General features: G+C 33.2%; 1 protein-coding gene across 7 annotated transcripts in view; it reads right to left on the reverse strand.

Moving 5' to 3' along the window:
* The window catches only part of PTPN4 (protein tyrosine phosphatase non-receptor type 4), a 168,016-nt gene that overhangs the window by 47,787 nt on the left and 93,342 nt on the right, over positions 1 to 26,887 (reverse strand). For all 7 annotated transcript variants that reach the window (XM_081052199.1, XM_081052198.1, XM_081052195.1 and 4 more), the window contains 4 exons: positions 21,592 to 21,680; positions 4,881 to 4,944; positions 2,193 to 2,365; positions 833 to 901 (listed from right to left, as the gene is read on the reverse strand). In XM_081052199.1, the coding sequence (XP_080908325.1) occupies positions 833 to 901; positions 2,193 to 2,365; positions 4,881 to 4,944; positions 21,592 to 21,680 (395 nt within the window). The remainder of the gene's footprint in view (positions 1 to 832; positions 902 to 2,192; positions 2,366 to 4,880; positions 4,945 to 21,591; positions 21,681 to 26,887) is intronic.

The following is a 26,887-nucleotide window of genomic DNA, read 5'->3' on the forward strand; positions in this document are numbered from 1 at the left end:
ATTGGGTAATCCTGTTAAAGAGTGTTGCTCAAGCATCTCAAAGTAGACCTCTGCTAATTTAACTCCTTTTTTCCTTACAAATTTGTTCTCTCTCCTGTATCCCTCCCTGTCCATTGTATGTCACCCAAATGTGACAGTCTTTCCAGATACTCCTGTCTCTCACACATCTCATCCAATCGGTCAACTGCTAGTTCTACCTACCAAATGTTCGGCAAATTTGTTCCCTATTCTCCATTTCATTGCCAATGTTTTAGTTCAGGCCTTCATTATTTTCACTTGGACTGCAGCAGTAACTTTTTAATTGGTCCCTGGGAACCCAGTCTTTACTTCTAATCCATTCTCTATCTTTGTTCATAAAACTATGTTCTAAAACATAAATCTAATCATGTCATTTCACACATTAAAAGCAAACTAGCTACTAACAGATCTAAAAAGGGGAAGCTAACTAAATGGCACCCAAATAAAATGCAACTTATTTCCTAATGATTTTTTTAAAATATGGAAATGGACTGGATAACATATAAAAAGAGTCATTATATTTCTCAAAAATGTTTAAAAAAAAGGAAATGAACCTTCCAACAAAATGTTATAATAATACTTGATTCAGCTTAGTCAGAGCTACAATTCTTGGCACAGGGTTAATTTAGCTCATGTTAAAAAAAGAATGAATAAACTAGACAAACTATTAATATTTCATTATTCGCGCAACATAATTTGCTGTTTAATTAAAGAATGAATCATGTAATAATTCTGTAATCATATCTGGAAAAAGAGTAATAATTTTAATCTTTCTTTAAAAAAAAGTTAAGACACTGAAACAGAAGTGGCTTACCTTGCAAATACCCTGTCTTTATTGGCCTTTTCTTTGCCATACTGAACTGACTGGACTTCAGTTCTCCCGCTGAAATACATAAATATGCACAATAATAAAATCTTTAAGAGAACTATAAAATAAAATGACAATATACAACATGATGATGATATTACAATTTCATAAGAGACAAAATATTTCTAGCAGAGAAAAGGGAGCAGAGGTTAAGAAGACTGAACTAAACTTAATTGTTATAGTTCTTTCATCAATGAACAAAGCTATGTTCCACAGACCCTGCATTATCAGATGCTTCTGTATTTGAGAGTGAATGAGACATAATTTTGCATGAGAGGAATTCCTTCTCTGCTTTGCCCTGAACAGAAGGAAGAAACAGTTCTGCCAGAGGTAAGTGTAGTCTTGTGTAATAACTCTGGGGGTTGCTTAGTTAGGAATTAAGTTTATCAAGGGTTAAAATCTGTACTGTTCTCTGCTGAGATGTAGTACCAACAGATGATGCTTTTAAATTTTTTCTTGATTTTCACCATTGAGCTAATCCTCACTCACTCTTCCTATTTACTTTTAAATTTGCAAGTACCTTACTTTTCCCAGTATTGCTTTTAGGAAAGTGGCAGAGGAGTTAAGCATGATACTAAGTCATTTAAGAATCTGCTGTGCCTTTTTTGTGGTTAAAATTTTCCTAATTCTGTTTGTGTTGCTACTGAATTTTGGAGCAACTTTTACTTTTTTTATTGGGGGGACGGCATGTATTTTTAATGGAATATCCTATACTAAGCTTTATGCTGTTATTTTTTCCTGGTTAGAGTTATCCCTCAAAGATTGTTGCCTTCAGGAAAAATTAAAAGCTATCACGAATAGGTAGTAAGATAATTTTAGGAGAAGGAATCTGGTGTTATTGTTCAATGATTACTATCTATTTTGTATAATAGCTGTTTTGAACTGTTCACAATAAAGAATTTGACAACTCATATATAAAACAAGCAAAGTACTTGTACGCTCATGAAAACATCTTGGTTTTCACAAATAAAATAAAGGTATCTTAGAACAAAGAAGTTTTCTTGTAAATATTTAACAAAGACTGTAAATTATAACATTTCTAGAATTAAAATAATTAAATGTGGTTGATTTACATTAGGAAAGAATGACCTGGAATAAAGTCAATTAAACAGGTTTCTCAAGTATGGTTATATCAAAGAACCTACAGAACTTTTTGCTGATACAGAAAAACTCCACACTCCACGGAGATTTTGACTTACTAGGTACGTATCAACAAAAATTCTATGGTTCAATAAACCAGACCCCATATATTTTAAAGGGAGGACAAATCCAGCAATACTGCATTTAATGCATAAGCCATACTTACCAGTACCGGAATTTTGAACCTAATGTAAAATAATGTGCAAAAAAATTCTTTTGAGGTGGAAGTGGTCTGTCCAAACGGAAGAATGTGTGATGTTCTACACATGCTTTCCACAAATTTTTGCACGCTCTATAATTCACCATGTTAAATCCCAATAATGTTTCTCTAGATTCATGCTGTAATAAATAACAAAAAGCAGTGGAATAAATTTTATTTGATTTTATCTTCCCAATCACCCTAAGTTCTTAAATCATCCCTACACTTTCCTCTTCCTGAAAGAGAAGCCTGGACAAGTTCAGCATTACTGATAGAGCCCAAATATTCTCACCTAAGTGCATTATATGTTATTTCTATGTCACAACATATTGCCTTTATGGTCACCAGATGCTTGTGTAATGGAGACATATTGAACTACTTCTCTGATGATTAATGAGGTTCAATACCTTTACATGTTACTGGCTATGTGCATATCCTCATTTCTGACGCGTCTGTTCATGTCACTAGAATATTTTTGGACTGGGTTGGAAATACAACCAAAGATGTTGTAGTATGTGTGTATTACATATAATACTCTGTGCTACTTCATTCTTAATGATGTCTTTTGATGAATACAGTTCTTAATTTTAACATAGTCCAAGTTACTGATCTTTGCTTTTAAGGTTGGTTTTCTTTCTATGTCCTGTTAAAGAAATCTTTGCCTATCAAAAGGTCATGAAGATATTTTCCATAACTAAAATGCAATAAAATGTCCATGTATAAGTATTTAATTATCATGTTAGAAAATATTGTGCTTAAATTATCACTTTTTGATCACCAGGGAAGTCTTAATTATGCGTAGTTGCTTTGTATGCACTAACAAATACCATTTCCATGTTGTAGAACATACCACAAACAATGCAAAAGGACAGAAAATGTCTCAGAGTATGACTGCAGTAATGCTTCTCAGTGGAAGCAAAATCTGAGGTGCATATATGTTCTTTCTCTTTTTGACACTTTGCACACTTCAAAAAGTCTACATGTGATTCTGACATTCTACCTATTGTATTTGGGATGTAACAAAAATTTCCCCACACATTTTGTAAACAATAGATATACAAAATGTGGTATTGAGAGATAAATAGACACCACAGTTTGGATATTTAAAAATAAAGAGATATTTCAGAGAGAAAACATTAACAAGGGAACACTCTGCAGAGCATGCCTGCAGACAGTCTTTAGTTGACTTTTGTTGCTAATAATATCTAACGCTAAACACATTCTAATGATACATTACCTCCGACAATGGTTGTGAGGATTAAATTAAATAAAAACGATTGGCATATTACCAGGCACGTAGTAAGACCTCAATAAATGCTAGACACTATAACTCTATTATCATTACCAGTAACAACAGTACTATAATGGGAAGCAAATTAGAAAATTGGCTTCTATATTGTGTTCTACAAATGTAATTATTTAAAGTAAAATGTGTTCTCTAGTTTCCAGATAAGATTTATCACACTTTATTCCTCTAAACATTTATCAAAAAATGTACAAAAATGTCCATTAGTAGCATTAATCATAATAGCTACAACCTGAAAATGATGAAATTGTCCACTAACATAAGAATGAACAACTAAATTATGGTACATTCCTTCAGTAGAATACCATAAAGCAATGGAGCAAACGATTGCTGTGTGTGACAACATGGATGATTCTCATGATGTTAAGGGAAAGAAAGCACACAAAAAGAGAACATTCTGTATGAGTTCTTTTTTAAAGTTTAAAAATAAACAAACTAACCCATGGTGATAAAAGTGAGAATGATGTTTATTTTTGGGAGGGTTAATGACTGTAAGTGGGAATCAGCGCCATTAGCAGTAATTCCAGCTTCTGGGGTGGTAGTGATGTCCTGCATATTTGTATTATGTATCATACACTCATCAAGCACTATACTTAATATCTCTATACTTTTCTATTTCAATAAAAACTGTTGAAAAACATTTTGTGAGCATAAATGATGAGTCATAATTACTTAGTAGATCAATATCCTTATAAAATATAGCTGATTCAAATACACTTTTAAGGTTTTTGAATATATTTTACACAAATACAACCATTTTGAAATCTGCACTAATTTGTCAAGATTTCTAATAAATAATGTAAGTCAAAAAATAAGGTTAGTTTAATTTGATAGAATAGAGAAAACCACAAGATGAAATTCTTCCCAACGCTGCACTTTCCATAACTCAACGTGTTGTTATCTAATACATAAAAAGGGTATTACCACTCCAAAAAAGGAAGGAAATATACTATATGTTCATAAACAAGAAACAAAACTAAACACTCAGATTCTCTTCAATGAAATTAGCTTACATATGAAAGTGCTACAGATTTAGAAGAAATAAGAAAAAGGACATATAAAAGGCTCAATTACCGCTCTTATGAATGGACCCTGGGGCCTAATAATGAACATTATGATTGAGATCAGTTTCTAAGTTCAAGAGATAGCGGAATGGATATCTAGAATAACTTTAAATCATAACCAAATACTGGGGAAATAAATACACTTTGTCATAAAATGTGAATTAATTATCAAAAGTTATTAATTATCAGTTATCAAAAGTATTAATAATACACTAAAAGTTCTGTCATAAATGAGTTATTTCTCAAGACTTCATTTATATTAATAATTATTAGATCATTACTCACCAGTTCTTTTCTAAGTTGAATAAAAAACTGTTTGCACTTAAATGAAATTTTTACAATTTTCAACCTGGATAAAAAGAGAGGGGAGTATTTAAAATATCAAAAAGATATAAACATTAGCAAATAAGAAAACAATTTTAAAAATAATCTTTTAAATGTATATTCAGTAACATATAAACATTTAATCATATATACATACACACATTACATAAAGAATCTAAAGTTTTTGGTGCTTTGTGGAAAAATAATTAGAATCTATGTTCTCAACTAAGGAAAGTTTTATCAGAATATTTGCTGTGAACTATACATTTCCCTATGTTATAGCTAAAGAAATACATAAAGATGTCACAAATTAAAATTTCAAGAAATCTCAATAACATAATTATTTACTCTTTAAAACTGCAAGTAGCTTTCTGGTTCTGTATGTAAAAAGCTTAGAAATCACCACTCACTCTTAACAATATAAAAAGCTCACAGACTGAAAAATCAACACCTCTTCTTGGATCCATAAGTGAGGGGAGGGCATGGGGCAAACTACTGTCCCCTTGACTTAAGAGACCAACAGCAGCAGGTGAATACAGGGTAGCTATCGTTGCTTACCAGAGGAGAGACGAATGAGCAGAAACTGCCAGAAGACCCAGTGTGGGGGTAGGAAAATATGCACTGTAATTTACGAATTGTTGGAGTTTCAGTCAGAACAACTCGAAGAGTGAAAAACTCCAGGGGGACCCAGTCGTAGCGGGTGTGGGGGTCACAAAATTGTGAGATTTACCTCCAGGAGCTCCACCAGATTCCCACAGTAAATATCGAATAAAAATACCTTCGGTTTCTGGCAGGGGACGGGAAAAAGGAACCATTTGGAAATAAACCAGAGCACTTGGTTTTTCTTAACAAGGTCTGCCATCGGAAAACTAGTTAACCAGAGCCTTACCTACAGGGGTATGATCAGACTCTAATTGACCTAGGGAAGGGAAGTACCCAACTGCAGCCTACCCTAGCCACCCTGTCCCGCCTAAGGGAAGAGAAAAACCCTGAGAAACACTGTGCAGTGCACAGCCCAGAGGCCCAGTCTCGCTAAAACACTGAGAGCTAATCACAGGATAAAGGCTCCCCCACCCCACATCACTAAGGCCGAGTTACAGCAGTCCCGTTAGCCGGACATCATGTCTGCATACCAAGAAAGATTCACAAGGCATACCAAGAGACTAAAAACACACTGTGAAGAGAGAGCAAGCATCGGAACCAGACAGGGAAGGGATGTGGGAATCATCAGACAGGGAATTTAAAACAACTATGACCAATACGCTAAGGGCTCTAACGGATAAGGTAGACAGTATGTGAGGCCAGGTAGGCAATGTAAGCACAGAGATGGAAATCCCAAGAACGAACCAAAAAGAAACGCTACAGGTAAAAATCAAGGTAACAGAAATGAAGAATACCTTTCATGAATTTATTAGCAGACTGGACACAGCTGAGGAAAGGATCTCTAAGGTAGATATTTACCAATAGAATCCTCAAAAACCAAAAAGCAAAAGAGAACAGACTTAAGGAAGGTCAGAGAACACAGGCAGGGTAAGGGCCTGAAAAACTACACACACCTACGCAGGTCATTTTAAAATTACAGAAAATCAAAGATAAAGAAAAAGTCTTGAAAGAAGCCGGAGGAAAAAAAAACGCCTTGCCTATCTTACTTATAGAGGAACAAAGATAAGACTTACATCCCACTTCTCAGAAACCGTGAAGCAAGAAGAGACTGGGGTGAAGTATTTAAAGTGTTGAAAGCAAAAAACCCACCAACCTAGAGTTTTGTATTCTGTGAAATTATCCTTAAAAAACGCAGGAGAAATAAAGACTTTCTCAAACAAACAAAAAGAGGAAATTTGTTGGCAGTAGACTTGCTTGCAACAAATGTTAAGAAGAGGAAAATAATAAAGGTCAGAAACCTGGATCTACATAAAGAAAGTTAAAGCATTGAAGAAGGAATAAGTGAAGGTAAAATAAACTTTACTTTTGTTATTCTTAATTGACCTAACAGAGAATAGGTTATTCAAAATAGTAAAAGCAATAACGTATGCAATTATGTATATATCATATATATATACAATTATATATTTATTTATGCTTATATAGACAGTCCCCAACTTAACGATGGTGGTCTTAACGATTTTCAACTTTATGACGGTATAAGAGTGATACCCATTCAATAGGAGCCACATTTCAAATTTTAAATTCTGATCTTTTCCTGGTCTAGCGATATGCAGTACGATCCTCTCCCATAATGCCGGGCGGCACGAGTGAGATGGTTTTGCCCAACTGTAGGCTAAGTTCTGAGCGTGCTTATGGTAGGCTAGGTTAAGCTATGATGTCAGGTAGGCTAGGTGCATCAAGCGTGGTTTTGACTTAGGATATTTTCAACTTACAATGAGTTCAATCAGAACATAACCCCATCATAAGATGAGGAGCATCTGCATATGAGTGAAAGAATGACAGCAATGATACAAGGGACAGGAAGAAGAAATTAGTACTATTTTGTTAATATACGGTATTTATGTTACCTGTGACATGGTATGCTGTTATTTGAAACTGGAGCTGGATTAATTTTAAGTGTATATTGCAAACTCTAGGGCAACCACTAAAAAAAGTACAAAAAAAAGAAATATAACTGATAAGCTAAGAAAGAGAAAAATGGAATCATGTAAAATGCTCAATAAAAACAAATGGCAGAGAAGGAGTGAAACACAAAAATAGAAACAAAAAACAAGGGCAACAAAGAGATAACAGTAATGAACATGGAAGATATTACACAAATGCATCAATAATCCCTTAAATTGTCAATGATCTAAATGCACCAACTGAAAGAAAGATATTGGCAGAATAGATCAAAATACAAGATCTAACTATATGCTGTCTACAAAAAACTTGCTTTAAATATAAAGACACATATAGGTTAAAAGTAAATGGATGGAGAAAAATATACCATGCTAACACTAATCAAAAGAAAGCAGGAGTATGTGGGGATGTAATGTACAGCATGGTGACTATAGTTAATAATACTATATTTTGTCTATTTGAAGTTGCTAAGAGAGTAGATCTTAAACATTCTCAATACAAGAAAAAATATAACTTGTGTGTGTAACTGTTAACTAGACTTATTGTAGTGATCAATTCGCAATACATACAAATATCATATCATTCTGTTGTACACCTGAAACTAAAACAATGTTGTAAGTCAGTTATACCTCAATTTAATAAAGAAAACAAGAGTAGCTCTGATAATCTCAGAAAGAACAGACTGTAAAGCAAGGAAAGTTACCAGGGATAAAGAAGGGCGTTACATAAAGGGGTCAATTCTCAAAGACACTAAAAATTCTTCCTGTGTCAGTGCCCTGCAACAGAGCATCAAACTACAGGAAGCAAAAACTGATAGAACTGCCAAGAGATACAGATGAATCCACTATCCCACTTGAAGACTTCAACATCCTCTATCAGAAATGGACAAATTCAGCACACAGAAAATCATGAAGACATAGCTGAGCTCAACAACACCATCAATCAAATGGATCTAACGGAAATCTATAACTACTTCGACAAGAGACTGTGTATTTTTCTCAAGTCAAATGGAATATTCACCAAGATAGACCACATTCTCAGCCATAAAACACACCTTAAACTGAAGGAAAAAAAAACAGAATTCACATAATGTCTGCTTTCAGACTACAATGGAATTAATCTAAAATCAATAACAGAAGGACTACTGGAAAATCCCCAAATAGGAGGAGATTAAGCAAGCAACACACCGATAAATAAAACAGGAGTCAAAGAAGAAATTTCAAGAGAAATAAAAAATTATTGGAATTAAATAAAAATAAAAATACAACCTATCAAAACTTGTGACGGCAGCAAAGGCAGTGCTTAGAGGGAACTTTATACTACTAAATTCGTATCTTAATAAAAACAAACACTACAAATTGATAATCTGAATTTCTACACTGAAGTAGAGAAGTTAGTGGAATTGAAAACAGGAGATCAGGATCAAGACAATGAAGCCAAAAGGCAGTTTTTTGAAAATATCAGTAAAATTGATAAGCCTCTAGGCCAGACCAAGGAAAAAAGAGAGTATACAATTACTAATATCAGAAATGAAAGAGTGGACATCACTACAAATCCCACTGATGTTAAAAGTATAATAAAGAATACTATGAACAAGTCTATGCCCACAAATTTGGTAATATCGATAAAATAAATCAATTCTTTGAAAGACACAATCTGCCAGAACTCACACAGGAAAAAATACATGATCTAAACAGGCCTACACAGCAGTCCCTTCATCTGCAGGGGAAACATTCCAACATCCTCAGTGAATGCCTGAAATTGCAAATACTACTAAACTCTATCTATGCTGTTTTCTTTTTTCTCTACATACACACCTTTGCACTTAAAGGGAGCACGTTCTGGCTTCTCTTCGGCATATATGAATTGCCAGCATCACTACTTTTGTGCTTTGGGACCATTATTTAGTAAAATAAGAGTTACTTGAACACAAGCACTGTGATCTGATAACCAAGAGGGCTACTAAGTCAATAATGGCCAGGTAAACGTATACAGAGTGAAAAAGTGATGATTCACATCCCTGGCTGGATGATGCTGGGCAGCTCGAGATTTCATCACATCACTCAGAAGAGCATTCAATTTAAAACTTATGAATTATTTATTTCTGAAACTTTCCATTTAATAATTTCAGACCACAGGTAACTGAAACCGTGGAAAGTGAATTGCAGATAAGAGGGGACTACTGTAGCTATTAAAGAAATTTAATTAGTAACCTTGCAAAAAAAAGCCACTAGGCTCAGATGTTTCATTGCTGAATTGTACCAAACACTGAAGGAAGACATGATACCAATTCTCTACAATCTCTTTAAGAGGATAGACGCAGAGGGAACACTTTCAAAATCATTCTATGAGACCAGCATGACTCTACTACCAAATCCAGACAAAGGCATTATAAGAAAACTATAAAACAATCTCTCTCATAACCATAGTTTAAAATCCTAAACAAAGTATTAGTAAACAGAAATCAACAATTTATAAAAAGACAACCAGCTGAAATTTATCCCAGAAATACAAGGCTGGTTCAACATTTGAAAATCAAATAAAAAAGAAACACATCGAAAGACTAAAAGAAAAAAAAAAAAAACTACACAATCACATCAATACATACAGAGTAAGTAGTTGACAAAATCCAACACCCAGTCACGATTAAAAACTCTCACTAAAGTAGGAATGGAGGGAAACTTTCTTAACTTGATAAAGACTTTCTACAAAAAAACCTACAGCTAACATAGTTAATGGTGAGAAACTAGCTTTCCCACCAAGATCAGATAAAAGGTAGGGCTATCTTCTCTCACCACTCCTTTTCAACATCATATGTGAAGTCTTGTTTATGCAGTAAGAGAAGAAAAGGGAATGGAAGATACACAGGTTGGGAAGGAAGATATAAAACTGAATTTGTTCACAGATGACAGGATCATCTTTGTAGAATATCCAAAAGCATAGACAAAAAAACTTCTGGAATTAATAAGAATGACAGCAATGTTGCAGAATACAAGGTTAATACACAAAATTCAATTGCTTTCCTACATACCAACAAAGAACAAGAGAAATATGAAATTAAAAACACAATACAATTTACATTAGCATCTCTCCAAAATGAAATTGCTTAAGTGTAAATCTAAAAAATATGTACTAGAACTATAAGTGGAAAATTATAAAGCTCTGATGAACAAATTCAAAGTACTTAAGACATGTAAAAATAGTCCATGTTCATGGATAGGAATAATTAGTATTGTTTGTCAAGATGTCAATTATTTCCACTTTGATCTATAGATTCACTGCAATCCCAATCAAAACCCCACCTATTTATTTTGTGCACATTGACAAATTGATTCTAAAGTTTATACGGAGAGGCAAAAGACCCAGAATAACCAATGTGATATTGAAGGAAAAAAACAAAGTTGGAGGATTTATGCTATCTGAGTTCAAAACTTACCATAAAGCTATAATAATCAAGACAGTGTAGTACTGGTGAAAGAACAGACAAAACAGATCAATGAAACAGGGTAGAGAACTCAAAAACAGACCCCCATAAATATAGTCAAATGATTTTTGAGAAAGGAGCAATGGCAACACAATGGAGCAAAGACAGTCTCTTCAACAAATGCTGCTGGAACAACAGGATAGCCACATGAAAAAAATATGAATTTAGACAAAGACCTCACATTCTTCACAAAAATTAACTCAAAATGGATCAGAGACCTACATCTAAAATGCAAAACTATAACATTCCTAGACATAACATTGAAGAAAACCTAGATAACCTTGGGTATGGTGACGCCTTTCGAGATATAACACCAAAAACATGGCCCATGATATAAGTGATAAGCTGGATTTCATTAAAATGAGAACTTCTCTTAAAAAAAAATTAAAACTGCTGCGTAAAAGACAATATCAAGTAAATAAGAAGACAAGCCACAAAGGAGAAAATATTTGTAAAAGACATATCCGATAAAGGATTATTAACCAAAATATATAAAGAACTCTTAAAATTCAACAATAAAACAATCTGATAAAAAATGGGCCAAAGCCATTAACAGATATCTCATCAAAGAAGATACACTGATGGTAAATAAGCACACAAAGATACTCCACATTACATGTCATTAGAGAAATGCAAATTAAAACAATATGATACCACTACAATGCCTACAGAACAGCTCAAATCCAGAATACTGACAATATCAAACGCTGATGAGGATGTGGAGCAACAGAAATTCTCATTCATTTTGGTGGGAATGCAAAATGGTGCGGCCACTTTGGAAGACCATTTGGTACTTTCTTACAAAACTAAACATACTTGTACCACACCATCTAGAAGTTGCACTCTTTGGTATTTACCCAAAAGAACTGGGAACCTAATCCACACAAAAATATGCACATGGATGTTAATAACAGTTTTATTCCTAAGTGCCATAACTTGGAAGCAACCGAGAAGTCCTTCAGTAAGTGAATGAATGAACTACGGTACATCCACATAATGGATTATTATCCAGCTCTAAAAAGAAATGATGTATCTAGCCATGAAAAGACTTGGGGGTGAGGGGAAGTAATTGCATATCACAAAGTTAAAGAAGCCAATCTGAAAAGATTACAAACTGAATGATTCCAACTATATGACATTCTGGAGAAAGTAAAGAGATCAGTAAGTGACAAGAGTAGGTGGGGAGATGATTAGGCAAAGCACATAGGATTCTTAAAGTAGTGAAACTACTCTATATGATATTATAATGATCGACATATGTCATTATATATTTATCCAATGCCATAGAATGTATAACACCAAGAGTGAACCCCAATGTAAACTATGAACTCTGGGTGATTATGATGAGTCAACGTAAGTTTTATCCTTGCAAAAAAAAAAAAGCATCATTACAGTGAGTGTTGTAATGGGGGAGGCTGTGCATGTGTAGGGGCAGGAGTATATGGAAATCTCTGCACCTTCCCTCCATTTTGTTATGAATCTAAAACTGCCCGAAGAAAACAGTCTTAAAACATTAAACAAATAAAAACTATAAGCAACATTTGGAAAAAAATGTAAGACTTCAGGTTTTATGCAATGATCCTAAAAATACACGTATTTTTTATTTAATGTTAAAAAGCATAATGATTTTTAAATGTTACCTTTCTACATTGCTATTCTTCTTATGTGCAACTCATATAATGCTATAAAAAGGGAGTTCTGAAAGCTTAATTAGTACAATCAGTATCAGCAGAATATATTTGCCTCCTTATTTTAACTTTATAGTAAGTCATACTCAGATCTTCTTTATCTTCAGAGCTAAGAGTCTTGAGGCCAAAAGATTCAATCTTACTAAATAAAGCTTGTTTTGGGATCCTGGACCAATCATCAAAATATTGTCATGGTAATTCTAAGTTTGAATATTTATGATGTATGGCATTACGCATTCAAGAAGCTCTCAGCAGAAGAAACAAAGATTTAAAAGTAGCAATGAAAGTCTACATGAGCCAAGGGATTCCAGCAAAAAGATAAATATTAGAATAATCAGGATTCCAGAAGGAGAAGAGAAAGAGAAGGCAAAGCGTTTATTTAAAGAAATAATAGTGTAGAACATTGCAAACCTGGGGAAAGTAGATTACTACCATGTTTCCCCGAAAATAAGACCTAGCCTGACCATCAGCTCTAATGCATCTTTTGGAGCAAAAATTAATATAAGACCCGGTTTTACTTTAATATAAGACTGGGATAACATAACGTAACGTAACGTAACGTAACGTAACGTAACGTAACATATATAATACCGGGCCTTATATTAATTTTTGCTCCAAAAGACGCATTAGAGCTGACAGTCTGATTAGGTCTTATTTTGGGGGAAACACGGTAGTTGCTTAGAGCTGGGGGGTGGGTGGGAAGCAGGGGATAAGGAATGACTCCTAAGGAGTAATAAAAATGCTTCAAAATTAGAGTATGGTGATGGTGTACTTGGTAAATAAACTAAAAACCATTATTTGATACTTTAATAAGGAAACATCATACGTAAACAATATATACATCAATAAATTGTACAAAATGGAGTTTGATAAAGGTTCAATAGGTTTTAAGGTTTTAAGGTTCAATATATTTATGCTTTTAGTAATATCTGACACATTTGCATTTATTTATATATTTTGCTATCTTTCAAAATTTTTGACAAATGTTTCTACTGGGATAGCAACTATTTTTTATTGCTTCAGTGGTTACATTTATCCTTACTGTAAGGATTTCCTCCCGCTTTGAAAACCATTTTATTAAGTATAATTTGACATTCAACAAATTGCACATTTAAAGAGTACAACTTAAAAAATAGTCATGGGTATGTAAAGTATAGCATAGGGAATATAGTTAATGGTATTGTAATAACTATGTATGGTGTCAGATGGGTACTATATTTATTGGGGTGATCACTTTGTAAGTTATAAAATGTCTAATCAGTATGTTGCATACCTGAAACTAATATAATATTGTATGTCAATCGTAATAAAAAAGTAAAAATTACTTTAAAAAGTGTACAATTGTCTAAGTTTGACATTTTTATGTATACTTATTCACTCACCATTGCAATCAAGAGGGACTATATCCATCATACCAATTCCTTCTGCCACTCTGTAACCCCCCCTCAGTCACCCTATCCCAAGATAACAACAGATCAGCTCTCTGTCACTATAGATTAGTTTGCGATTTTCTAGAATTTATATGAATAGAATCATATAGTTTGTACTCTTCTTTACCAGTCTTCTTTCACTCAGCTTAATTATTTACAGATTCATCCATATTGCTGTGTTTTTCAGTAATTTTTTTCTCTTTCTTGGTGAGGAGTATTAACATTCTATGGATATCACAATTGGTTTATCTGCTCAGCTAATAATGGACATTTATGTTTCTAGTTTGGGCTATTACAAATAAATTTGATATGAACATTATGTGCAAGTCTTTATACACACATTTGCTTTAATTTCTCAGGTAAAAACTTAAGAATGGAATGGCTCATTCATATGGTAGGTGTATGTTTAACTTTGTAAGCAACTGCAAAAGTTTTCCAAATTGGTTGAATCATTGTACATATAAATATAGCTACACTAGCCTTCTTATGATTACTATTTCCATGGTTTATCTCTTTCATTCCTTTATTTTCAGTCAATCTATATATGCACTCATATCTCCAAATAAAGCAGTTTATCTTCTTTTCAATCTGTTTGCCTTTTATTTTTTTTTCTTGCTTTAATATGGTGGTGAGGACTTCTGGAACAAAGCTGAAGTAGTGCACGTAAGCATACCGTTCCTGACCTTACACAAAAAAAGCATTGATACTTTTACCACTTAGCATAATATAAGCAAAAAAAGATTTTCCACAAATGTACCTAATCATCTATGGAACAGAAGAGTACCCTTTTATATATATTAAGTTAAATTTTTTTTTATCATGAAGGAATGTATAATTTTGTCAAATTCTTTTATTGCATCTACTGAAACAATTATGTTTTTCTTCATTACAATAATATTAATCATAGGGACTGATTTTCAGATGTTAAAGCAAGCTTATAATCCTGGAATAAGCCCTATTTGGTCACAATGAATTATTATTTTTATATATTGTTGGATTCAAGTTGGTAAAGTTTTATTATTGTTAAGGATTTCAACACCCATGTTCGTAAATAACTATTTTTCTTGTGAGGTCATTGTCTGGTGTTAGAATCAAGGTAATAATTAATTTGAATATATTCCTTCCTCCTTGATTTTCTAAAAGACCTTATGTAAAATTGGTATTATTTTTACCTTAAATGTTTGATAGAATGCACAAAGAAAGCAATTTGTGCAGGGAGTCCTGCCAGTTAAAAGGTTTTAAATTATAAATTTATTTTTTAAATTGATATAGGAGTATTCAAGTTTTCTATTTTTTCTTCAGTTACTTTTGTTCATTTAGTCTTTCAGAGAATTTGGCCATTTAATTTAGGTTGTGAATGTATTCATGATATTCAAAGCTGTTCATAATATTCTTTTATTATGCTTTAAATGTCTATGTAATCTATATTGATGTCCCTTTTTAAATTCCTTATGTTAGTAATTAGTATCTTCTTTATCTCCATCAGTGTAGCTATAGACTTTCATTAATTTTTTTTCCATTTTGTGTTCATTTTATATTCAATTGATTTTCTTTCCTTCTATTGAGTTCAATTTGTTCTTATTTTTCCAATTTCTAAAGATGAGAACTCAAGATAATGGATTTCATATTTTGCCCCCAACATAAACATTTAAACAAAATTTCCTCAAAACATCACTTAGGCTGTATCCTCAAAAATTTATGTTGTAGTTTTCATTTTTGTTCTGCTAATTTGTCTTGTGATATGTTTTCTTTGACTCATGGTTTATTTAGAAATCGTATTTATTAAACAAGTCTTTGGAATTTTTCTTGTAATCTGATTGTTAGTGATTTCTAATTTAATTTCATTGTTGTTAGAGAATATACCCCGCATGATTTAACTCTTTAAAATATTTACTTAGGCTTGTTTTATGGCTCAGCATATTTTCTCTCCTAATAAACCATGTGTACTTGAAAAATATATGTATTCTGCTGTTGTTTGTAGTATTGTATAAACATCAATTAAGGCAAGATAGTTGAAAGTGCTCAAATCTACTTCAGCTGATTTTTATTGTTTAGTTTTGTATGGATTAATGAGAGGAAAATGCTCAAATCTCCAAATATGACTATAGAATTATCTATTTCTCCTTTATTTTTTTGCCTCATGTATTTGGTAACTTATTAAGCACATGCATCCTTACAACTGTTTGTTGCTTCTTTTTCGGGTGTATGGGTAATATAAGGTTGGTGCGAAAGTAATTGCGGTTTTTGCAATCATTTTTAACCTTTTAAACAGTAATTGCTTTCACACCTACCTAGTAGTTTCCTTCATTTCTGCATGCCTTTTAATATTTTGTTGGAAACTGGATGTTTTACATGTTATATTGCAGTAACTCTGATATTGGTTTCCCTTCCCCATAGCTTGTTATTGTGATTTGATAGATTATTTTCATGAACTCTATCCCCATCCATTAACCCCCAGTGTTAAGCTTCTCCTGTTGCTCTTCAGGAAGGCATGTCTTTGGGGAAGCCCGCAGTAATCCTGTGATGACGGTGGTACCAGTCATCCCACTCTTTCAGTAAGCACACCCAGCTATAATTGCCAAACACATCCTCCATTGTTTCCAACAGTGCCCTGGGAGCATGAATTCCTTTAGAAACAAAAGCAGTCAAAGTGTAGCTTCTTCAAAGGAACCGTTTCTCAGATAGGTGTTTGAGGCTGTTCCCTCTAGCATCTGTTTTTGTCTCCCATGTTGTCTTTGGGTTTCCCTAGAGACTCCTTCTTCAGTAGACAGAAGCCCTGTTGATGAGAGAGTAAGGTGTGGGCTGCGGAGGAATCCTTCTTTAATCCTATGATTAGGTCAGGGGTTTAGTGCTCTGTGAGCCCTGGCTGTGACCTTCAGTGCTTTTCAGTTCACCCTCTTCTTAGGTGAGACAAGAAGTACAGAGGGGGCTGGAAATGGTTAGGTTCTGGTAAAACCCATGTTGGTTAAGTACTGGTAAAACAGATTTTCTTGAGGGCAGACTTTTGTTTAGGAGAATAGAAAGCTCTTGAGAATATTTCAAAATGGTTATTTCCCTGTTCACCACCACCACCCACCACCACCCCTCCAGAGCATGAGTAGATTTTCCTCCAATCTTCACCTTGAGAAGCTGGTGAGGCGCCTGGTAGTAAAACGTATGAAAGTATGGGGACCTTCTTAAGGCTGGGCCTTCAGGAGTTTTCATCTCTCAAGCTAGTCTTTGCTCAGTCTCCAGCAATTAGTCAATTACCCTTTAAGTATTCCTACCAGTTGCTGGCTGCAGCAGTGGTTTCTAGTCCTGGTAAACTGTCATTCTTTGTATTCATCTGTCTCCAGTTTTCAGAGCTGCAGTTTGCCTTGTGTCCTTAATTCTCTGAGGGATCTAAAAAGAATTGTTGGTTTTCAGTTTTCTTTTTTTTTTTCTTGTGAAGACAGGAGTGATGACTTCCAAGACCTTTACCTGCTGGACTGGGAAACAGAACTCTCCCCTTCCCTTTTCATTTCCTTAATGGTGTTTTTTGATAAGCATTCATTTTAATGAAGTCTAATTTACGGAATCCAAGTAATTCCAATTCACTACTCTACATTTTTAAGTTATAAACTTGAACTGGATCATTCCAGTAATAACCATACATGGAAAGACATGAGGGAGCATATTTATTATGTGATACAATACTTTTTCTAAATGTATCTCTAATTTTGAGGGAAGAGCTAAGTGAGAAGTTTGTGTTTCAGAATCTGAAAGATCTCGGTTTAGAGTTCTGCTTCGTACTTATCAGATGTTTAACCTTGGGGCAGTCAACTTTTCTGGAATTTCTCATTCCTTATCTATAAAATCAATGTTAATAACATTCAAGTTGCAAAGTTCTAAGTTACAGATAAAATGCATTAAAATCCATCAGTGATTTTTCCCCCCTTGCCTTGATCTTATAAAACTAAAATATCAGTTCTCAAACTGCCAACTTTACTCTAAACTCTTCATTCATATAGAAACTTGGTAATTTCACCATTTAACTTTTGGTCAGAATATATTACTTAAAATAGTAATAGGCTAAAAGTAGCTAAAACGTATGTGATACCACATTAGAGCTGTAATCATTATCAGTTCTCATCAAGTGATTTTTCTTATACAATACTTTGTTAAAATATAAATTTAAAGGCAATGGCAATTCTACAAACATTAATTTAATAATGGTGATGAGGTTAATATGGTCTCATTCACATATAGTATTATTAATGAGAAGTATGTTGCCTTTGTGAAAACAGATCGATATTTTAAGAACTAAAAAGTAAACCATGTATTTAATGATTATCATAGAACCCATTGATATTCCTTGGAAAGCAATTGATATTGGATCTTAACTTGTGGCTACTTATGGTGTATTTATAAATGTGTTTGTTGTAGTATGTACTGTTACAAGTAGTTAGGATCATAAGAAATTCTTATGTTCCCTGATAATGTAAATTTAATAGCTTTAACAACTTTAAATCCCATTTATTCAGTTTAATTATTGAAAATAAAAATTAAGATGAACACTATCCTTTTTCCAATCGATCTCTTAGCTCACATCCTTTGTTTCCCCGAACCTAACTTGTATTATAAAGACTTGAAAATATGAGTTCTATTTCTCAACATTAAACTAAGTCCAAGCATATTTACCAATAAAATAATATACTAACTCCTGAGCATACAAAATATGTAAGATCCTTCACAATCCGAATCCAATTTCTCTCCTGAGTATCAACTTCCTAAATTCTCGTTCCCTGGCTTCTGTGCTCAATGAAGATAACTGAAGGAAAAACCAAGCCAAATAGCCCACCATTTCCTCAACTCGCCATGTGCTTTCTTATTATTAGGTCTCTACAAGTGCTTGTACCTCTATCTTGAATTCCCCTATTGACCCTCTATACACATATGCCTCTTCTTCACTTCCTTTTCACTGAGGAAATTTCTAGCGATCCTCTAAAGACCACCTCAAATATCGCTGAGCTAGTAAAATTTTCCCTAGAGAGATTGTATCCATGGCGTTTCGAAAGCAATTTGCTAAAAACTCTTTTAGAATTCTTATTTAATAAAAATAATAAAGGAATAAGTCTACAATATAAAATTTTAAAGATACAGAAAAATTTAGATTATGTTATTCTAACCCCCATCATCTGAAACTAATTTATTTCTGATCTTGACATTTATATAAAATATAAAATTAATAAAAGGTGAAAGAGTATTTTTAAAATTGCCTTTAGTAAAATCATAAATGCAGTAAAATCAAAGATGCACATTTAACATTATGAAAATCAACAATGATAATTATCTTCTTTGAAGCATTTAGTAACAAATTTTCTCACTGTGTTGTATAATGAATTTTTGTGTGTCCACTTATAAGCAGGGACCATGTCTTTGAACTGTTTTGTATATTCCTTTGAATATGTCAGTTTGAATTATATAGGAAGCATTTAGAATATGTGGCATGAAATACTAAATGATCTTTAGTTTTCTTTTATGAGACATACAGAGGTACAATTTACATATACAATAAAATATACCAATTATAGGTGAACAATTCAATGAATTTTTATAAATGTATTCAGTTGTACATCCATTTGGTCGGTGCAAAGGCAATTGCAGTTTTTGCAATTATTTTTAACCTTTTAAACTGCAATTACTTTTGCAGCAACCTAATACCACCCAACAAAGTTATCATGTAACATTTCCATCACCTCAAAATGTTCCCTTGGTGCCCTTTTGCGGTCAATTGCTTCCTCCCATTTTCACTCCTTGGCAATCACTGATCTGCTAAATCTAAAATTTTTGTTTTCTAGAATTTTATACAAATAGAAACAAAGTGTATATACAATACTTTGTGTCTGGCTTCTATTATTAGCATAATATTTGAGGGTAGGGTCACATCCATAGGGTTTACTGTCTCAATAGTTCATTTCTTTTTATTGCTGAATAGTATTAGTATTCCATTGTATAGCTATACCATAATTTTCTTATCCTTTCACCAAAGGATGGACATTTAGAATTCTGTTTTGTGCTGTTATGAATAATGTAGTTGTGAACATCAGTGTACAAATCTTTATATGAACTTACGTTTCCATTTCTTTTGGGTAAACATCTAGAAATAGAATTCCTGGATTATATGGTAAATCTACGTTTAACTTTAAAGAAACTGCCAACTTTTCCCAAGTTGGTGTGCTAGTTGGTACTCCCACCAGCAATGGATGAGATTCCTAGGTGCTCTGCTTCCTTGCTATCACTTGGTATAGTCATTCTTTTTATCTGGAACTATTCCAGTGATAGAGTAATATTTCTCTGTGGTTTTAATTTGCATTTCACTGATAACTGAGCTTCTTTTCATGTGCTTATTAGCCATTTGTGTATCTTCGTTGGTGGAAGTGTCTATTTTGCCTATTGTTTTCAATCGGTTGTCTTCTAATTCCTGATCTATAAGAATTCTTTACATACTCTTGATAAATCCTTTATCAAATACGTATTTTATAAAAAGACTGTATCTTGCCTTTCATCTTTAGAGTGTCTTTCGAAAAGCAAAAATATTTAATTTTGATGAAGATAATTTTTTATTTTTTGGTTCATATTTTTGTGACCTATAAGAAATGTATCTGTTTTTTTTTTTTTAACACAGTTGTGGTGATTTTCTAAAATAATTGCTTCTGTCAGTTATCATATTTCTGTTAAAGTGTTATAAAGGGACTAATTATAAAAACCTATTAAATATAAAAATCATAGGTACTGAAAAATCAGAACCAAATCTTTTAAAAGCTATAAAGAGAAACAGATTAATACAACATATTTCTTTTGTATTTGTTTCTTTCCCTAAAGAAAATCAGTTTATTTTTAAAAACCTGGGTTACTTATATGATATATACATAAGGCATATGATCGATGTGATTTTTACGATTTTCACATTATCCCCTTAAAGGAAAGTGGAAGATGACACTCTTCCTTCTTCCTCATCCTGGGATGGGGGGACTTATCCCGGACAATGAGGACAAGGACAGTATGATGAGGACAGTAGAGCAATTAAGACAAGAAAAAAAAGAAACAAAACCCCCCAAAACATGAGTTTTATACCCCATGGTGCCACCATACCTTTCTAGCACCAACTTAAACCACTGTAATAACAGGTCTTTGTTGCAGCAACCAGGCCCGTGTTCCAATTAATAAACTAGCACCTCACTGAAAACGTCTAAAGGAAATACTGTATTTAAAGCAATTAGCATGCAAAACAGACGTTAGCTATTATATTACAGCACAAATTTAGAGATTATCTAAGAGAAAAATACATAAAGTAGTATTTTCCATAAGCTAGGCAATTTTTGAATTAAATAATTATTTTGGTATCTTCTGCTAGATTCCAAGTAAGTGGGATAAAGTTGCATGACAATATGAATACTTCAACAGCCACTGTCTTTATATAAACTTATGAATTATTATGTTAATATAATGGTAAAAGCAAAAGTATTGATGGAAGTTCTTACCATGGAAAGGTATTCATTCGTACCCTGTTCTTATAAATCAGAATTCCTCCTGACATCACTCCAATCATAATTTCATTGTTACTTTGATCCTTCAAAAAAAGAAAATGACAGATCTAAAATACTGGGCTTTAGTTGCTAAAGATATAGTTTAAAAACAGGATTGGTTTTTCTTATTTTACACAATAAGACATTGTCAAAAGGCAGCACATAATTGCATATTTACAGATCCATACAGTAAATTGTTATCTCACAAAAATAATGACATACTTTAAGTCGAACTTAAATGTTGCATTATTAAAATTCATTAATCTAAAGCAAAAATGATCTCGGGATTTCCCGTAGTTTATAACTGGGACTGACATTTTGGGATAAGAAATTGAAGGCCTTCTCATTTTGTAGAATGATGACTTAGTATCCATCCTTCCATTCCTAAAATTATTATGATCCAATCACTATGTAAATATAATGTGAGGATTGCAAAAGTGAATAAAACATGGAGTAGTTAAGAGTTTGATGAAGGGAAGGAAACCTGTAATTAAACAATATTTGCAATATAATGAAAGTCCTATAACTAACATAATAAAAATATCATGGGAATATAAAGTGAGGAACAACTGTTGGAGAGTTTGGAAAACCCCAGGGAAGAAAATTTGAATCCTGCTTGACAAATGTGCAAGTATTCATGCTAACTGATCCAACTTAAATAGCTAACTGCCACTCTAGAGTAAATGAGTAGAATTAAAATATTTTTTTCAGATGCTAATCAACCTTGAAGTAGTTTGCTTTTTGACTTGAAACAGTCTACAGGGAAACTAATACAGCAATAATGCGGTTACCCCCTATTATTCATTTGCTTAGAAGGCAGAATTGATGAAAATATAATCAAGACTTTATAATTGTCTCCCTAGGGGGAGAAAAAAAACCTTTAATATGTAGTTTCACTAATTTCTAATTCAATAAGATCTTATTAAATTAACATATTAGGGAGATAATACGTAACAAGGCCAAATAGAACAATGTATGCTAATTTGTCTGGCTGCTTGTTTTGTTTCACAATAATCAGCAACACTGCACACTATTATCAGAGTCTTAAATCTTTTCTTAAGGACGTCAATTAGAGGTCTGGACCAAGACTGCAGAATGAGACAAAAAAAAAAAGGCAGAATTAATATATGCTATTACTCCTGCTCACAATCGTAAAACATCAGAGAAGATACATGAAAACCGAAAGAATGTGTAACACTTGAAAACAATCCATTACACTTAAAGGTAATCAATGTACCAGACATTTTAAGGAATCTGTAAAAACACAAAAAGGATAAAATCAGATTTATAGAGAGAAAAAAAATTACAGAAAACCACAACTCAAACTATATACTCAAGAGAAAGTTCTATGTGGGGCAGAAAAGTAAGCAAAGTCAACAAAGTTCAGAGACAATGGATAAAAGAAATAAAGTGAGCCCTCAAATGACTGTCAGGATCATAATGTAGGGAGCAGCTATGGTAATTAGCTCCTATCGGCCCTACAGCACAGCCCCGTCTGGATTGAGCTATAGGACAGAGAAGTGTGTGCAGCCTGTCTGAAACATTGTGTTTCCCTGAAAGTAAGACCTAGCCGGACAATCAGCTCTAATGCATTTTTTGGAACAAAATTAATATAAGACCTGGTATTATAATATATTATCATATCATATCATATCATATATCATATCATATCATATCATATCATATTATATTATACCCGGCCTTATAGTAAAATAAGACTGGGACTACACCTCCAAAAGTGCTTTTACAAGGTAACCAACAGCTTCCACATTTCTAATTTACTTCTCATCTGACATAGTTGATCATGCCTGATTGACTTGGCTTTAAAGACACATGTGTCTTTGACAGAAAGAAAGGCTTTCTTTCTATATAAATTGCTTCTTCTTTCTGGTCTCCTTTCCAGGTTCTTACCCATCTCTAACTTCTAAACTTTGTAGTGTTCCAGCTCTGAGGTCGTCTTCCTTCAATATCTACTAGATTTGGTACTTCGGTGCTCTTATTTCATGGTTTTAAATATCATTTAAAGCTGACAGTTCCCAAATTTATATCTCTAGTCTAGACTTCTGCTCTGAACTCTAGTTTCATATACTGAATTACTATTTCCTACATTTGGATTTCTAAAAACTTTGTAAAATTTAACATATCTCAAAACTAATTCCTGACTCACCCTCCCAAAGCTGTTTCTCTCTGATCTTTCCCAATTTAGTGACTTACTTACTCCATCTTTCTAATTGTTCAGGCCAAAAACTTTGGAACCATGTCTAAATCCCTTTTTTTCTCACACCCCATAACCAATGCACCAGTAAATGCTGTCAGTTCCATATTCAAAATATATACAGAATCTGATTACTTTTCACCACCAATAGCTACAACCACCATTATCTCTCCTCTAGATCAATGTTGTAGTCTCTAGGCTGGTCTCTTTCCTTGTGCCTTACAGAATACTCTCAAAACAGCAGCCACTGTTATCTTTTAAAAATGTAAATTACACCATGACTTTTATCTCCAGAAACCCTCTAATGGCAGTGTTTATAATTAAAAGCCAATGTCTTTTAAATGTCCTTTAAAGCCCTTGCCTGCCCTGACCACATCAAGTATTCTTTCCTGGCTCCCCTAGCTCGCACTGCACCAACCATACTGTGCTCTTTGCTGTTTCCTGAACTGCTAAGTACACTCTATCATGGTCTTTCATTGCTGTTTTCTCTGCTTAGAATGTTCTCCCCACAGGTATCCGCATGACTCCTTCAGGTCTGTTTGTCTTCTCGGTGAGGCCTTCCCTATCATTATACACCATGTTTGGTTGTCTCAATCACTTCTCAACTTAATTTTTCTCCATAGCATCTATCACTGATATATTACCTATTTAATTAACTGAAAAAAATTGAATATAATGTACATAGAGCATGTCTCAAATTTTACATACGTGCATATACATGTGTATATACACTTCTATGTAACCACCATAACCCAACATATACATTTTCAAAATTCTAGAAGGCTCCCTCATGAGCTTCCCTGCTAACACCCTTCCATAGGGGATTGCTATTCTGATTTCTTTCAATACAGACTAGTATTTTGCCTGTTACTGAACTTGACTTCCATGGAATCGCACACTATGTACTCTGATGTACTCAATTATTTGTTTATATCCTGTCTTTCCACCAGAATGCAAGCTTCATGTGAGTTTGGGTTTTATCTACTTTACTCACTTCTGTATCCACAGTGTCTAAAACAGGACTTGGAGCATAGAAGGTGCTCAATAAATATTCACTGAATGAACGAATAATCATAATAGCATCATTAAGCTTTCTTTTTCTTGAAACACTGAAGGACAAAAGTTATTTTTCAGAAGAATTATTATCTTCATCTATATTACAAATACCTATGGAAATAAGATATTCACGAATAAGACTAAAACTTGGGTAGATGTATTTTAGGGTTAGAACATCCTATACCTAACAAAAAACCTGAAGCCAAGCCTTTGTCATTACATTTATATTTTGATAACTAGGAATCGGTTTCTTAGGTAAACAGAGTTTATATTATACTAACATCATTACAAAACAGATTGAACTTGAGGATCCATGGCATAGCTATCTTATAGTTCAATTATGTTCTTTTATTCTATTCTCAGTTTAATATATATTGATTGATTTTCTAGTAAAGATGATAGGTGTTTAATGAGCCCTCACTCATTTAACAAGTTAAGACACTTTAATTAGGTCAGCAAATTACTCCTGATAGTTAGTGCCTTTTCCATTTTAAGAGGCCAGGAATTCTTTACAAAAATTTTAATTTAGCTTACACAATGTTCTTTGGTATTAAATGTTCAAATTGTTTTATATTTTCAAGATCACTTTAATATCCATTATATCAACCAATCCTAACCACAAACTTGGGAGTAACTAATTGTTATTCCTTCTAGGTGAATGTCTGAGAGAAAGCAGAGAGTGTTGGGTAGAAATAATAACAGTATTTATACCCATGGCTTACTTAGAAATGTATTTCTGAATTTCCAAATGTTTATAGAATTTTTAAAGTCATCTTCCTATCATTGTTTTTAGCTTAACTACACTGTGCTCAGAAATTATATTCTATGTTTGAAAACAATGCAGGCTCTGAAGTTGTTTCAGACAGTTTTCCACATAGATCAATTAAGCCAAGTTTGCTGACTGTATTTTTAAAATCTTCTACATCTTCTAATCTTCTATAATTTTTAGACTGTTCTATCAGTGATGGAATAAGGGATATTAGAGTCTATCATTTCCTTTTGAAAGACACTATTAAGAGAATAAAAGGGCAAACCAAAGAGGGAGAAATCACAGAAATCACATATGCAAATCACATATCCAACAAAAAAAAGTGTATCTAGAATATAGAGTTCTTAAAACACAAAAGAAAGAAAAGAAAAAACCAAATTAAGTAATGGGCAAAACACTTGAACAAACATTCATTAAAGAAAATATGATGTTCAACATCATTAATGATCAGGGAAATGCAAAGTAAAATGATAAAACACACCTAGTAGAAAAGCTTAAAAAGAAAACAAAACAAAATGAACAGTACCATATGCTAAAAAGAATGGGAAGCAATTAGAACTTGCAAATATTGCTGGTGGGATACAAAGTGTTTTAGTCACTCTAGAAAACAGTTTGGAAATGTCCTGTAAAGCTAAATATACATTTACCATATGACCCAGCAATCCCATTGTGGTTTTTACTTTACAGAAATGAAAACTTAAATTTACACACACAAAAAATGGTAAATAAATGTTTGCAGGAGGTCTATGAATGAAAAAAAAAAGAAACAAAAAATGCTGGAAACAATACAGATGTCCTTCAGTGGGTGACTGAATAAACAAACCAAGGTACATCTATACAATGGAATACTTACAGCAATAAAATATTCAGCAATACAAAGGAATGAATTATTGAAACACATAATAACTTAGACAAATCTCAAATGCATTACTGAAAGTAAATGAAGCCAGTCTCAAAAGGTAACATACTGCAGGATTCCGTTTATAAAACATTTTGGAAAAGACAAAACTACACAGTCAGAAAACAGACCAGTGGTTGCCAGGCATTAGGTGTAGGGTAGAATGCTGGATTACAAAGAGGCAGCATGACTGAGGTCTTTTGGAGGGAGAAGGGTGACGGGACTGTTCTGTATTCCGAGTGCCAGGAGTGTTTACGTGAATCTTTGTTAAAACTCACACAACTGAACAGCCCTCCCCCAAATCCATGTACTA

Source organism: Rhinolophus hipposideros, assembly GCF_964194185.1.
Source record: "Rhinolophus hipposideros genome assembly, chromosome: 6".
Lineage (NCBI taxonomy): Eukaryota > Metazoa > Chordata > Mammalia > Chiroptera > Rhinolophidae > Rhinolophus > Rhinolophus hipposideros.